Here is a 14,498-nt window from a genome sequence, read left to right on the forward strand (position 1 = left end):
ATAGGCTTATTATCCTTGAAAACAAGATAACAACTACAAAAACGGCTCATATTTTTTTAGTGCATTATCAAGAACTAGCGATTTTCAATGGACGAAATGTAAAGGGCTTCTAATCAGCCGTGGCCTTATTTCCGGCCGGTTAACACGGCCCTGGGCAGGGCCTCCAAGAGCCCAGCCGGGCCCCGGTGCAGATGTTGCTGCCGGGCCCCCCAGCGCGACATGTCGCGTGATATTTCACCAATCACAAGCAAAATTTGCGGTGCGCATTCTTACAAAGGATAAATTAGGTTAAAGTATGAACACTCCATTACTTCACAAACAATGCACTATTGTAAATATAACTTTAAATTCACAGATACACACTAGTTATACATAAAGATAAAATGCTGTAAAATGGTAAAACACTACATAGTGTAAATATAGCCTCAATAGCGTTGTTAGATATGGAATTCTGCCCTAATTTGAGGAAAAGTTTATAACTGTTGAAAACAAAAACTTGTATTTTGGATATTTTTTTTAGTCCTGGGCAAAGATCAAAACCCTAACCTTTCCTAACTCTAACCCTTCCTAACTCTGGCAACACCTGATTGTAACCATGGCAACAAGTGGGTAAAATCAGCCATTTCGAAGATAAAAATTGCAATACTATCCGACATGGTTGACATAGCATTGCATATGTGTGCTTACAGCTTTACATTAACATAAAATACCATTTCTGACCTTGAAATCTGCAGAGACTAGGGCAGCAAACTTAGGATGAATGTATTGCTATTGTTCATGACATTAAGAAATACCAACTTGAATATGTGGCCGGCAGCAGTGGCTGAGTGGTTAGCGCGTTGGGCTCGCAGTCGAGAGCTTGCATGTTCGACTCCAGCCACCTGCAATTGCTGTTGTTTCTCTGGGCAAGAAACTTTACGATAATTGCCTCTACCCAGTGATCGATTTCGAGTAATGGTTAGTACCAAATTTAAGTCATAAGTAGAGTAGACAACCGGAAACAGACATTGCCGTCGGCTTCAGCGTGGGTCAGGTGTACGTCAGAAGGCGTACACCGATGCATAGCGCTCAAGTCCGCTTTCCCGCAATGCAGGAAAAAATAAAATAAAACAAACAAACAAAATATAAGAAATATCAACTTCATATAAGAAATACCAACTTCAAAATATAAAAAATTGTTATGCAAAATTGACCTTAACACGCAAATTTAAACATTTTATTGGACTCCTGAACGCAAAAAAAATAAAAATATTGTTGTTCGAAAAAAGGGCATCCCCATGAGGGGGCCCATTCAAAATACAAAACTAATATTCATATAAAAAACAATATTTTATGCAAAATCGACCTGAGCACGCAAATTTAAACATTTTGTCGGGCCCTCTAAACTCAAAAAATTAAAAATTTTGTAATTTAAAAAAAAGGCATAGCCTAGGCTACCCATAAGGGGGCCCCATTCGACAAACGGAACTATTACAAAAACAATATTTTATGCAAAATCGTTGAAATCAATCTTTTTATCGCGTGAATTTAGACATTTTGTCGGGCCCCCTTGAACTCACCGGGCCCCGGTGCAATGAACCGGTTGTCCCCCCCTTTTGTAGGCCCTGGCCCTGGGTACAAGTATCAATTTTAGTAACACTAACTGGCCACCTTACGCAAAAGACGCTTGGCCATACGTAGACCACATGGTTAGCCTACTGCTGGGTTGCCCAGCAGTGGGGAAAGGATGCAGTGAACAAATTTAACGTGTATAAACTATATGCCGATTGATATCTTGTTTTGATACAAAATCTATTTTTCCGATCGATTTCAACTTAAAGTGATTGAATGATTGATTGAATCTTTATCCTCGGACTGGGAAAGCTTCTTGCAGAGCTTAATCCTGGCAGTTTCGCATACTTGTAGAGGCTTTAAATCACTGACGCAGGCCCGGTCACCGAGATTGACAGAGTGAAGTTTCCGATTGTTGAAGTCTTGTTGCCGGGGAATTATTCCATCCATTAGATGCCGCTGAATGGAGAGCAGTCCTTAACGTGCTTTGCTCAAGCGCACACCCCGAGAGTCGAACCAGCGCCGCTTGATCTTGAAGCTTCTTCGTTCCAGAAGTGACGAGCTAACCAACTGAGCTATCTGCGGGGCGGACAAGGACAAGTGGTTGGTGAAGGATTTCATAACCGCTTCGTCTCATTTCCGAAAACAAATCATTCAAAAACCATATAGCCTACCGGTACCCGTAGGCATGTGGCTGTATGCAAGGCCTATAACCTAGGCTACTTCAAACAAGGATAAAATTAAGACTAGAACGATCACGTGCATTTATTGGCCCACTTCAGGTAAGCTAATCAACTTCCTGTATTTCCGCAGTGCACATTTTTTCAATTGAAACTTCTTGGCAATTGTTTTGATTTTAGGACACGATGCTGGAGTAATTGTGTGGAATTTCCGCTAAAAACAACAAATCGACCTAACTATAGGCCTGGCTGCTGAGTAGGTTACTCTACCTCAACAGTATAGCCTACTATACCTACGCATCTTTTTAGAACGACCGTAAATTAACAGAGGCTGCTGATTTGCTATTCTTTGTTGGCTCTTGGGACACGTTATGTTGCGTTCATAAATTCTTCATGTTCTGGAAAAATGCTGAGTTTGAATGAATCAACATAGCCTATTTGCGTTATCGATTATAAACTTCAACAAATTGAAACACTAAGTAGGCTAAGGCTATTTCTTTTGGAATAAGTTGAGCAACTGCTTGAAGATTCTTCAACTAACATTGCACATTTTACCCCAGCATGATTTTTGCGACAAAATTACTAATATTTAAAAAACTACACGATTAACTAATTTGAACTTTTTATTTAATATCCTCACCTTTTATACCTACAAACACAAAAAAACAGATTTGATTTACAAAATGTAACAATAAAATAATAGTTGGATTTTCGACAAAAAATGTAATTGCTTGCCATTGTAAAATGTGATTCTCACTGGACATAAATACATTGACTGAAGTGGCATTATCGGTGATATATCCAGGACAAAGAAAAATTGTGCCTACTCGTTTTTTCAAAACCAGGGGTTGCTCGTCATACCCTATTGCACAGTGCACACTTTACCCCAGTCTTCCGTATGGATGCCAATCTTCGTTTGTTGCAAAACAATTTTAAAAACTATGCCACAATTAATGCTTATTCTTGCATTTTACAACATTTAATTTGTGACAGACTTGCTACAAAAGATTTAATTGATCTCCAGTTAGATTTTAGTGTGATAGCATTATGTAAAGAGATCATCCACTGACTTTTGAGTGCACTTTTTAAATGTGTCAGAATATAAAAGCTATAGCATAGCGGAAAAGACAATTTTGTGCTTGTTCAAATGCCCGCAACGTCTTTACGAGTAAGTGGATTTTTTATCTAGTGTTAAATCAAATCTTGAGAAATTCAATTATACACATTGGTGAGGAAAGCAATTGAAAGTAAGAGCATTCTTCGGTTTGTTTCCAAATTGATAACATGCAACAGCAATAAAGTCGTTGAATATAATGTTCTCAACTTTGTTTGCGTGTTTTTCATAGTGTAATAGCCTTTTTATAAGATGTTTTTCATATCGCGAGTCACCTCGGTTCAGTTTACCCTTTAAGGGTGCATGAATTTGTCACAACACTTTTAAGAGTAGGCTACAACGTAACAAAAGAGGTTGAAGAGCCTTGGATTTTATTGTAGTTTGTACAAATTTTGCTTAAAGTGTGTGCGTTACCGCATAAAAATAATAGGCCTACTTAGGCTATACGTAGGCTAGATGTCCAACTTGTTTTTTCTATCGCCGATCCGCGAGGCTATTTTCCTTAAACAGGTTTGTGAAAAAAGTAGACCGCTGGTAGGATATGACGCAATAAGCAAAATTTCCCTTGCACAACGAAACGCCAAAGATTTCAGTTTGCACAACTTTTTAACAGACATCGCAGCTCGTAGTCTTGAAAGCTCAGAAAAATTAAACAAGTTTGTGAAGTTGAAAATTAAGAACAAGCATAGTTTGAAAGTTAACATAATAGGCTTACCAGCAAGACAAAAAGTGAAGCGTGCGATAATCTGATTAATCAAAGCAACACAAAACATCTTCTACTGTCCATGGCGGAAAAATTTAAAGGCGCAATTAAAGCCGCACAGAATATACTCAAGACATATTCTGGCACTCTGTTCAATACTGCAATAATTGGTACCACAGCTATTGCAGAACAGCTTGTTAGTCTTGCAGCATTTCGCTGCCCGTGTGTTTCTCTATCTGACCTAGGAAGTGGTTGTCAAAATGCAACTAGGACTTCTTTCGATTGCTCTCGGTCACTAAACTGTGGCTATGGAATTTCTTTCATTGTTGCCCCGGCATTTGGACTTTACATGTTTGGAATTGTATCAAGTCCACAATTATGGAAATCTTTGACTGGTTGTTCTAAAAAAACTCAAGAATGTAAAAGAGAAGCACACGAGGCTGCTTGGACTCTTTGTTCGATAGCAGGAAAGGCGTTGCTTTCCCCTTTCACTTGGATATGCATTGCGTTCCTCAACGGCATTTATCTCGCCTGTGCAATTACACCCTTACCTTATGATGTTGAAAAAAACGATCCAACGTATGAAGACTGCGAAGCTGTAAGTTCAATCAATTCTTCAACTTGTTCTTTTATTCATTGTGACATCCCTTCAAAGGTAGGATATTCATGTCTTTTAGGCGGTGAAACTGCGCATATTGTGGGTGATAGTTGTCGTCTCTCTGAAAACATTGACAGCAAAGGACCGCTTGCCAATAGTCCAATCAATTCGTCCATCGGAAATGGCGTTTGCTTCCTTCCCTTTATGTAGTTTTACCCTTATCGGTATAACTGTATACAATTTGTACACAAGGAATTGAGCGCATAGCCTAGTAATTTTTCATATGTGGTATTGAAAGCACCCAGTAAACTATGATGAAAGAGAATGGGGTAAATTTGAAATAAAGCTAATTTTGATTTTAATTTTTTATTTTATCTAAAAGAGTTACTTGGGCGAAACACGTGTCTATCGCTGTCAATTCTTGCTACAAATCGGCTGCCGAGAAACATTTTCACCTTCTGTTACAGCACCATTTAACAGAGCTTTTCTGTTGATTTTGGTTGAAAACTCTCTCATAATGCGCATTTTTAATGTATTTATTTTTTTAAATGTTCTAGATTCTAGAAGGTCTCCTATATAGATTTAGATCTCCCTCTGCTTGACTTGAATTGGGCACAATAAATAACAAAGTCAGGGGTGGAATAGCAAAGTTGTGATGAAAATCGAAAGGTTGCTGGAAAATTTATCCCTTGCTGTGATACACTACAGGACATTGTGCTCTTAAAAAACATTACATCTTTCCAAATTTGGCCTAGGCTGTTCCCATTTGTGGTGGCCTAGCGGTAAACAGCAACGTCAGTCCTTTACAAAAGTTTGGTAACTTTTTTCCTTAACAGTTGTAGTGCAGCAATTATTATTTCCGCAGCACGTGGCGGGCCGTAGTAGTTTGGTGACCCCTGCCTTAGGTCGACAAATCTGTGGCATGCTTACAAAAGTATTTTGGAGAGTGAGAGGGTAATTGCTCTCTTTGACCTCCCTGCAAACTTGTTTTAGGGGCTACAGTCAGGAAGCCTGTGGTAGCCAGCACAAATTTTTTGGGTTGAGAATAAGTATTTGTGCACATGTCCGTGAATCCGACAACGAAGCGGCAAAGTCGAAGCACCCAGAGAGGGTGTAGTGTATTGAAATGTGATTGTTATGTTATGCTTATGACCGGTTACCAGATTATCTTTTGGCAACCCTGGCAAGTATCCCGGAAGTACATTCTGTTGTCAGTAATTAATCAAAGTAGAAGTGCATGTTATTTCTGTATATAATACACCAGTAAACAGACAGAATATGACATTTGGCGACGAGGAAAATATTTAAATCTGTAGCCTATTAGTTCAAGAGGTCCAAGCAGACAGTGAATTGTTCTTATCGTGTTGTCCAAACTACTAGTGAGCATCATGAATGGAGCTGCAGTTACCTGCGAGGTGTCAGCTGTATTACCCTTTGATGTCAATGGTGATACACAAAGCCAGGGACAACGTTGGAAGCGATGGAAACGGGCGTTTTCATTGTATATCACTGGAAAAGGTGTCACCAGTGATGAACAAAAACAGGCTCTGCTGCTGCACACTGCTGGTGTGGATGTGCAAGAAATTTATTTTTCTTTGGTTCCAGACAATGAAGGTAAAACTCTTCAAGAGACTTTAACATTGTTGGATGATCATTTTCTTCCTAAGGCTAATGTACCTTTTGAACGCCATGTTTTTAGGCAATTGATGCAAAAACATGATGAGCCGGTGAACAAATTTGTTTGCAGACTGCGACAACAGGCAGCTATGTGTGAATTTGGTGATTCATTGGATACCCAACTTCGTGATCAAGTAATTGATAAATGTCATTCCAATCATTTACGACGAAAGTTTTTGGAAAAAGGAGATGTGCAGTTAAATGATATATTAGCTATTGCTAGAGCACATGAAGCAGTTAATTCACAGGTTAAGATGATGGAAAGAAAATCATTAGAACCAAGCATGCAGCATGAAGTAAATTCAGTTCCTATACAAAGAAAGAGTAACATTAAGTCAAAACAGGGAAAAGACACACAAGAGTGTTTTGCATGTGGATTATTTGGTCATTTCAAACTTGACAGGCAGTGCCCTGCAAGAGGGAAGAAGTGCCACAAATGTGGAAATCTGGGACATTTTCAAAAGAAATGCAGATCAAAAGTAAGGAATACAACACAGTTTTATCAACAAAGAAATGCAAAATCTAAAACCTTTTTAAAATCTAATGCCAATCAAATAGATAATTCAGGATTGGGTGAAAATGAATTTGGAGCATCAACTAATGTCTTTTCAATGAAAAGTTTAACACATGGGCTGTGCAGTGTAAGTTTAAACATTGGTGGTGTGTCTGTGGGAGACATGTTAGTTGATTCCGGTGCATCATGCAACATTGTGAACAAGCAAACTTGGGAATGGCTGAAGGCATGTAATATTAATGCAACAACAAGGAAATCTGCTAAAACATTGTACGCGTATGGAAGTAAGAAACCAATTCCAACATTAGGAACATTTACGGCAAAGGTTGAATCAAAAGTTACACAAAAAGTATGTGTTGCTGACTTTGTGGTAGCCGATACCGATGGACACAGACTATTGGGCAAAGACACCGCAGAGACTTTAGGTTTGTTGCATGTTGGTCCAATACATGTAAATGGTGTTAAATCTGGTACTAATAATGTTGAACCTCAGGTTGATAATGACATTGTGTCTAAGTATGATGGTTTATTTACTGGTGTTGGCTTGTTAAAAGATTATGAGTTAAAATTGCATATTGATGATTCTCTTAAGCCAGTAGCTCAACCTGTTCGAAGAATACCATTTCCGCTGAGAGAAAAGGTAGATGTCAAGTTAAATGAACTGCTTGATGCTGATATTATAGAAGAAGTCCCAGAAGGACCATCAAGTTGGATCTCTCCATTGGTAGTCATACCTAAGAGTGATGGTGACATTCGCATTTGTGTTGATATGCGACAAGCCAATCAGGCTATAGTTAGAGAGAGACATCCAATTCCCACTGTTGAAGAACTGTTGTATCAACTCAATGGTAGTACTGTTTTCAGTAAGTTGGATTTGAAATGGGGCTTTCATCAGATAATGTTGGATGAAACGAGCCGCCATATTACAACATTTGTTACACATCGAGGTCTATACAGATATAAAAGGCTAATGTTTGGACTGAGTTCTGCTCCTGAAAAATATCAGAAAATTATTTGGGATTTATTGAAGAACTGCGATGGTGTTGCTAACATTGCAGATGACATTGTCATTTATGGAAAAGACAGGACAGAACATGACAGTCGATTACATGTGGTACTGGAAAAGTTGTTAAAATCTGGATTGACTTTGAATAAAACAAAATGTCAGTTTAGAATGTCAAAGCTTACATTTTTTGGACATGACTTGCACCAACAAGGGGTAAGTCCCAGTGCAGAGAAAATTGCAGCTATTCAAAAAGCACAACCTCCAACTTCAGCTAGTGAAGTCAGATCATTCATGGGTCTTGTTCAGTTTTCAGCTAAGTTTATCCCAAATTTAGCAACCATTGCAAGGCCTATACTAGACTTGACCAAAAAGACTGCAAAGTTTGAATGGCATAAAGCACACCAAGATGCATTTTTGAAATTAAAAGCAGCGATCACAAAGGCTGATACATTGGCATATTACCGGAATGACTGTAAGACAAGAATTGTGACAGATGCATCTCCAGTTGGTCTAGGTGCTGTGTTGACTCAGTTACAAGATGGAGTGTGGAGAGTCATTTCTTATGCATCTCGAAGTTTGTCAGATGTGGAAAAGAAGTACAGCCAAACGGAAAAAGAAGCTCTAGGGTTGGTTTGGTCTTGTGAAAGATTCAATTTGTATGTATTTGGAAGACATTTTGAACTTGAAACAGATCATAAGCCCCTGCAATACATTTACACGAAGAAATCAAGACCATCAGCAAGAATAGAACGCTGGGTATTGCGTTTACAATCGTTTGATTTTAGTGTTATCTATCGTCCAGGGAAAACTAACATTGCTGATGCATTGTCAAGGCTAAATAAAGAGCCCTATGAAGAAAGCAGAGATTTAAAAGAACCTTATGATTATGTGAGATCTATTGTTCTGCAAAGTATGCCAGTCGCTTTATCTACAAAAGAACTTGAACAAGAATCAGCTGCTGATCCACAGTTGTCAGAAATTAGGGACTATATTCATTCAGGAAATTGGTCCAAGTGTACAGACACAAGCTTTTTGCATGTAAAAAATGAACTGTGTACATATGGAAACTTGTTGCTCAGAGGGACAAGACTCGTTATACCTGCTACGTTGCGTGAAAAGGTGCTCAATTTGGCACACGAGGGTCACCAAGGCATTGTCAAGACAAAGAATCGATTACGCACAAAGGTGTGGTGGCCAAAGATCGATGCTGATGCAGAAAAGATGTGTAAACTTTGTCACGGATGTCAAGTCACCAGCGACTTTTGCAGACCAGAACCAATTGCTCGTGTATTGCCACCAAGTGGGCCTTGGCAAGATTGTGCGGCAGATATTCTTGGTCCATTACCAAGTGGTGAGAACATTTTAGTAGTGGTAGATTACTTTAGTCGTTTTTACGAAATTGCAATCTTGAAATCAATCACAAGCGAAAAATTGATTCAAGCGATTCTGCCCATGTTTTCAAGGTTTGGAGTACCTTACTCATTGCGAACTGATAATGGTCCACAATTTGTATCGATTGAATTTGAGAATTTTCTAGAAGAATATGGAGTAATACACCGCAAAACAACACCATTATGGCCTCAAGCAAACGGGGAGGTGGAACGACAAAATCGAACATTGTTAAAGGCAATCAAAGTTGCTCAAGTTGAAAAGAAAGATTGGCGCTATGAGATCAACAAATTTCTAATGGCATATCGTTCAACTCCGCAAGTTTCTACAGGTTCTACTCCTTATTATATGATGTTTCGCAGAGAAATGAAGTCTAAATTACCTGAACTGTGCCGAGAACCTCAGATCTTTGATGAAGGGATTCGAGACAGAGACTGGAAGGGTAAAATAGACGGTAAACTATATACTGACTTTAAGCGACGTGCTGTCGACTCAGATATTCGGGTTGGAGATGAAGTTTTGGTTAAAAATCAAAAATCAAATAAACTTTCTGCAAATTTTGATAGCGCTACCCAACAGGTAGTTAGGAAGGAAAGGGGGGAAGTGACAGTACAAAACAATGAAGGGGTTCAATTGACACGAAATTCGTCGTTTTTTAAGAAATTGAACACCAGTGATGAAAATGTAAACTCACCTCCTGCTGACATGACCGTGAACGCTGATTTGAATGAGTCCTCAATACCTGTACGTACTCGTCCGACACGTAATGTCAGTAAACCTGCTCGCTTTAACGATTATGTAACTTGAAGTGACTATTAAGAATGCAGACTTGTATGTCTATGATTCCTTTTGTTCTTTCGTTATAAAGACTAGCTCTGGAACGCATGTCTATTTGTTTAAACGTCATGTCAATTGAGTGGTAATCTATTTAATTGTTCGCCACTACAATTTCAAGATCAAAGTGTGAAAAGTAGAAGCAAACGTATTAGGCTAATCATGATCTTTGGAGTATGGCTATATTGCTTTTGACAGTAAATGTTGGTACTTAAAGTTAATCTGTGTATACCATAGATTGCATGAATGATGCTTACGTAAACGAAATCTAATGATGATGCGTCGTTTGGTTCAAGTGCTCATGGTTTTCATCACCTGTTATCATTTAATGTAAAATAGGTTTTTATCGAAAGAAGTAATGCCTTTGAAAACTACGTTTTAAACCGAGAAGGAAGGGATGTAGTGTATTGAAATGTGATTGTTATGTTATGCTTATGACCGGTTACCAGATTATCTTTTGGCAACCCTGGCAAGTATCCCGGAAGTACATTCTGTTGTCAGTAATTAATCAAAGTAGAAGTGCATGTTATTTCTGTATATAATACACCAGTAAACAGACAGAATATGACAGAGGGGTCTGAAGAACCTCCCTCATAACCTTACAAAAAACACCGTAGGCTTAGATTGAAAAAATTCCGCACAATTGATAAATACCTTAAGATTGATAAATAGGCTACCTCAGAGCATCTCAAGAGTAATTTCAGCTTAAATCAACCAGTGCTTCCACTTCTAACAATTGATAAATCCTCTTCAGTTTCCTTTTTTGTCCTGAAAAATCCCTTTTTTCTCAGTCGGAAATCCTTCAAAATTTCCTTGATAGGCGAGTTTATGTTTGACGTTATGTAAGTTAAAAAAGGTGCTAATACAACTTTAGCCTAAAGCTATTGTAATCTCAGTTAAAGCTATTTTAATCTCGATTTTTTTTTCAGTAACACCGGTATGTCGAAGCAACGTTGTTTTATTAGAACAGTAGGCTGCACAAAAGTAGCACATATTTTACAATAACATGGTTTATTTCCTTTATTCACTGTCCAACCAAAAAACTGCTTGTCGGTTCTGGGACATTTAGGCTACCACCTGGAGTCCTGGACATCAATCACCACTCCCATCTTTCCTACCTGGACTCCTAACCTATCCCTAACACTGAAAATGTACAGGTGGTAAATGTCCAGTAACGAATTATCCATCCATTAACAAATTTATTTTTGTGTTTAGTTCAGTTTTTCTTGATGCGTTATCTTCTTTTTCTCCTTGTCAGAAACGTCTTCACAATCATCTGAGACTAATGAAAAACTTCAGGATACTAGGCCTATTCATGATACTGACTCAGTCTGACTGTGTATTAATCAACTTTAAAACTTGGTCAAATGATGCTGTAACAGAGTCTGAAATTTTCCTTTGAAATAATTAGGGGGAGGGTTGCTTCTTTTGCCCTTCCTCTGATTACACGCTTGGTTACAGTGGTACACTTACGAAACACTATTTTGTTTGTGAACCCATAAATTATACAGTTGTATCATGTATAGAAGTATTTTTTTCGGTATTGTTTACAAAATGTAATCAGAAATACTTCGACGTATATAATTTCAGTTATAGGCCTACCAGTAAGAATTACCTGCTAATAGTGCGCATCGACAAATTGAACATGCACAGTAAAGCAAGTTGCAAAATATTAGTTGCGCACTTAACGGAAAGAAATGTAGCCTGAAAATAACTGAAAAATTACTACAAACCCTGAGAATACAAGTAGGCTAATTAGTTTTCAAACCGGAAAAAAACAAGCTTTGGTTAATTGTATCAAAAAGCTCACGCTGTTGAAATATTTTCCAGGTAGCAAAAGAAACGAAGCCAACCATGTCCAATCAGTTTCAGGACAACAAAAGTTTGTCACAACTCCTGGGATGGATTATTACAGCTATCGCTGTTGCGGTAGGACTCATTGTGTATATAGCTACTCAGTGCAGTTTTCCTCTCACTTATTATCACGCAAAATATTATAAGCTTTACAGAGAAGAAGAGGAAGGTCAATTTGATAAAGAAATGAAGAACAAGGTGAGTTAGTTTAGTCATTGAAATGCCAAAGCAACTATAAGCACAGCCATGCTGAAAGAGTAATTACAATGGACATCAATAGCTTTGCCAACGGGGTTCAAGGCCAAGGGGTCTTTTTGAACCCGAAATTATTTCAAGGGTCCATGACTTTTCTAGAAGGTTCAGAAGCTTGAAGAAAATAACTGATTGTGATATTTTTCAGATTATGTGAATTTTGTTAAGGGACAATACCTGCTGTTTGTAAAAAAAAATCTTTGAAGAGATTGTGCTTTTTAGAGGTGTCTTGATTGTGGAAGTTCAGAAATCTCAATGGCACTGAAGCCAAATTATTTTCTACAGCCTTGACAGTTGGTTTTACTTAGGCTCAATCATAAGAATAAGCTAAAAAAATAAAACTACAATAATTTGCAAAGTAGCCTACAAGCCAATCCACACAAACCAATGTTTGAAAAATTTTACTTGCGGGTGCTGACAATTATTAATATTTTTAGGCTAAAAATTACGCCAAAGTGAACGTCTCAAAGTTTATGGAAGAACAAAGAGAAAAAACTCTTTGGGACAAAATATCTACGGTGTACGAATTTCACAGAGATAAGAAACATCTTGCGTTGTACTCACCTTTGCACGAATGGATTGCGGATATGTCTACTGAACAAAGCATGAACAGAGAACTTGAAACTAATATTGATGAAGCGTTAGAATCGATGAGCGATTCTTCTGCCCCGAATGCCTAATGTAATGACACCTAACCCTATCTTAATACGAGCTGTTTTCGCACGCGAAAAGCACGTCACGGGCTATCTTAACCCCGTGCTAATTAATCGCTAATAACGGGAGCTACGAAAATTACAGAGCCAAAATATTTTACAAAATAATCTTCTTCTTCTTCAATTGCCTTGCCTGAACCAGGCATCGTCGGCCTCAGATGAATAATTAGACCAAATGTTCCTATTATATGTTGCATGGATAATTGTTTCTGTTTTGTCGTTAAATTGTTCCAGATGTGTTTGTCTTTGTCTGCCAGGTGCCCGCTTTCCAAAAATTTTACCAGTTAAAGAGAGATGCTCCAGTTTTTGCTTTCTTATTACATGGCCGAGAAATTTATATTGTCTGGTTTTCATACTTTTTAACAGAGTTCTGGTTTGGTTCACTTGGTGTAGAATTTCTTTATTTGTTTTTTTTGCCAGCCATGAAATGCGTTGCATTTTAAGTAATTGCACTAATTTTAAGTAATTGCACGTAATTGCACTAATTGCAATAACATTAACTAGGTATAACTACCATTGCACGAAAATGTCTAGCCACCTGAGACGAAATGCTTATTGTGAAGGGCAGGAAGGTAGAAAAATGACCAGTTTAAGTTTAAAAAATTAGCAAAAAATAAAAACTAAAAGTCAAGAAATTTCAAATTTCTAGCATATTTCCTTCTGTGAAATATTTCACTACTAGAGTGGGGTGTCCTCATAAAGCCCCGTGTCGCTACAGATAGGGTTAAAATTAAGTTTAAAACTTGTTCAGGTAAACGATGATCACAAGAAAAAATTGGAACCAATACTTTTATTAAACGTTTGAAGCATTATACAAGTTAAGTCCCGTCTTAAGGTTACAACTTAAGGCAACTAAAGATTGTTAGTCTAATTCAGAGGTGACGAACCTGCGGCCGCTGGCCGCATGCGCCCGTCAATGAATTTTGTGCGGCCCGCAAAACAATTTGACAATCGCTCATGCAATTAAAGACAAAAGACATCTTAAAGCTGTTCTACGCCTTTACTGATACACCTTTCCTTTGCTATTTTCTTACCCTAAACCAGGGGTTCCCCACCTGTGGTACGCGTACCACTAGTGGTACGCGAAGGTTTTTCAGGTGGTACGCGGGTAGCTTTTTTTTCACAAAAACGTGGATTCACAGCGTTATACTTTGTTTATCTGATTTTGTTTACAAAAAAAAAATTCCCGAAGCCTATTCTTATATTGTTTTCTTTTTCACAAAAACGTGGATTCACAGCGTTATATTTTGTTTATCTGATTTTGTTTACAAAAAAAAATTTCCCGAAGCCTATTCTTATATTGTTACGTAACTATTTTTGTTTTTTCGTATCATTACGATCTTCAAAATACAGGTCGTGTCACTTGTCAACAAGGAGCACAGTTGCTTTGAAAAGTCGCAGGCTACAACGCTATGGGACAGTGGGAGTTAATTATGTCAAATGATTGCTTTTCATAGATATCATCTACGGTACTATAGGCGATAGATTAAGCTACAAATAGCGTTGAATAATGCTGATTGTAAGCTAAAAATAGATTGGAATAAAATGTTCAATAACAGTTAGGCTACAAGGAATGTTCTCAATAAACTTCTGGCTTATTATGGCCTCTTCAT

At 37.9% G+C, this 14,498-nt stretch overlaps 1 protein-coding gene across 1 annotated transcript; it reads left to right on the forward strand.

Annotated features, from left to right (window-relative positions):
• Positions 1 to 4,130: 4,130 nt before the first annotated feature.
• Positions 4,131 to 14,245, forward strand: LOC145772535 (calcium homeostasis modulator protein 6-like). Its single transcript, XM_082584399.1, has 3 exons — positions 4,131 to 4,646; positions 11,897 to 12,118; positions 12,610 to 14,245. The coding sequence occupies exons 1-3, from the start codon at positions 4,131 to 4,133 to the stop codon at positions 12,850 to 12,852; spliced, it is 981 nt and encodes a 326-aa protein (XP_082440525.1). The 3' UTR covers positions 12,853 to 14,245.
• Positions 14,246 to 14,498: the final 253 nt, after the last annotated feature.

This window comes from Aplidium turbinatum, chromosome 6 (genome assembly GCF_918807975.1).
Source record: "Aplidium turbinatum chromosome 6, kaAplTurb1.1, whole genome shotgun sequence".
Lineage (NCBI taxonomy): Eukaryota > Metazoa > Chordata > Ascidiacea > Aplousobranchia > Polyclinidae > Aplidium > Aplidium turbinatum.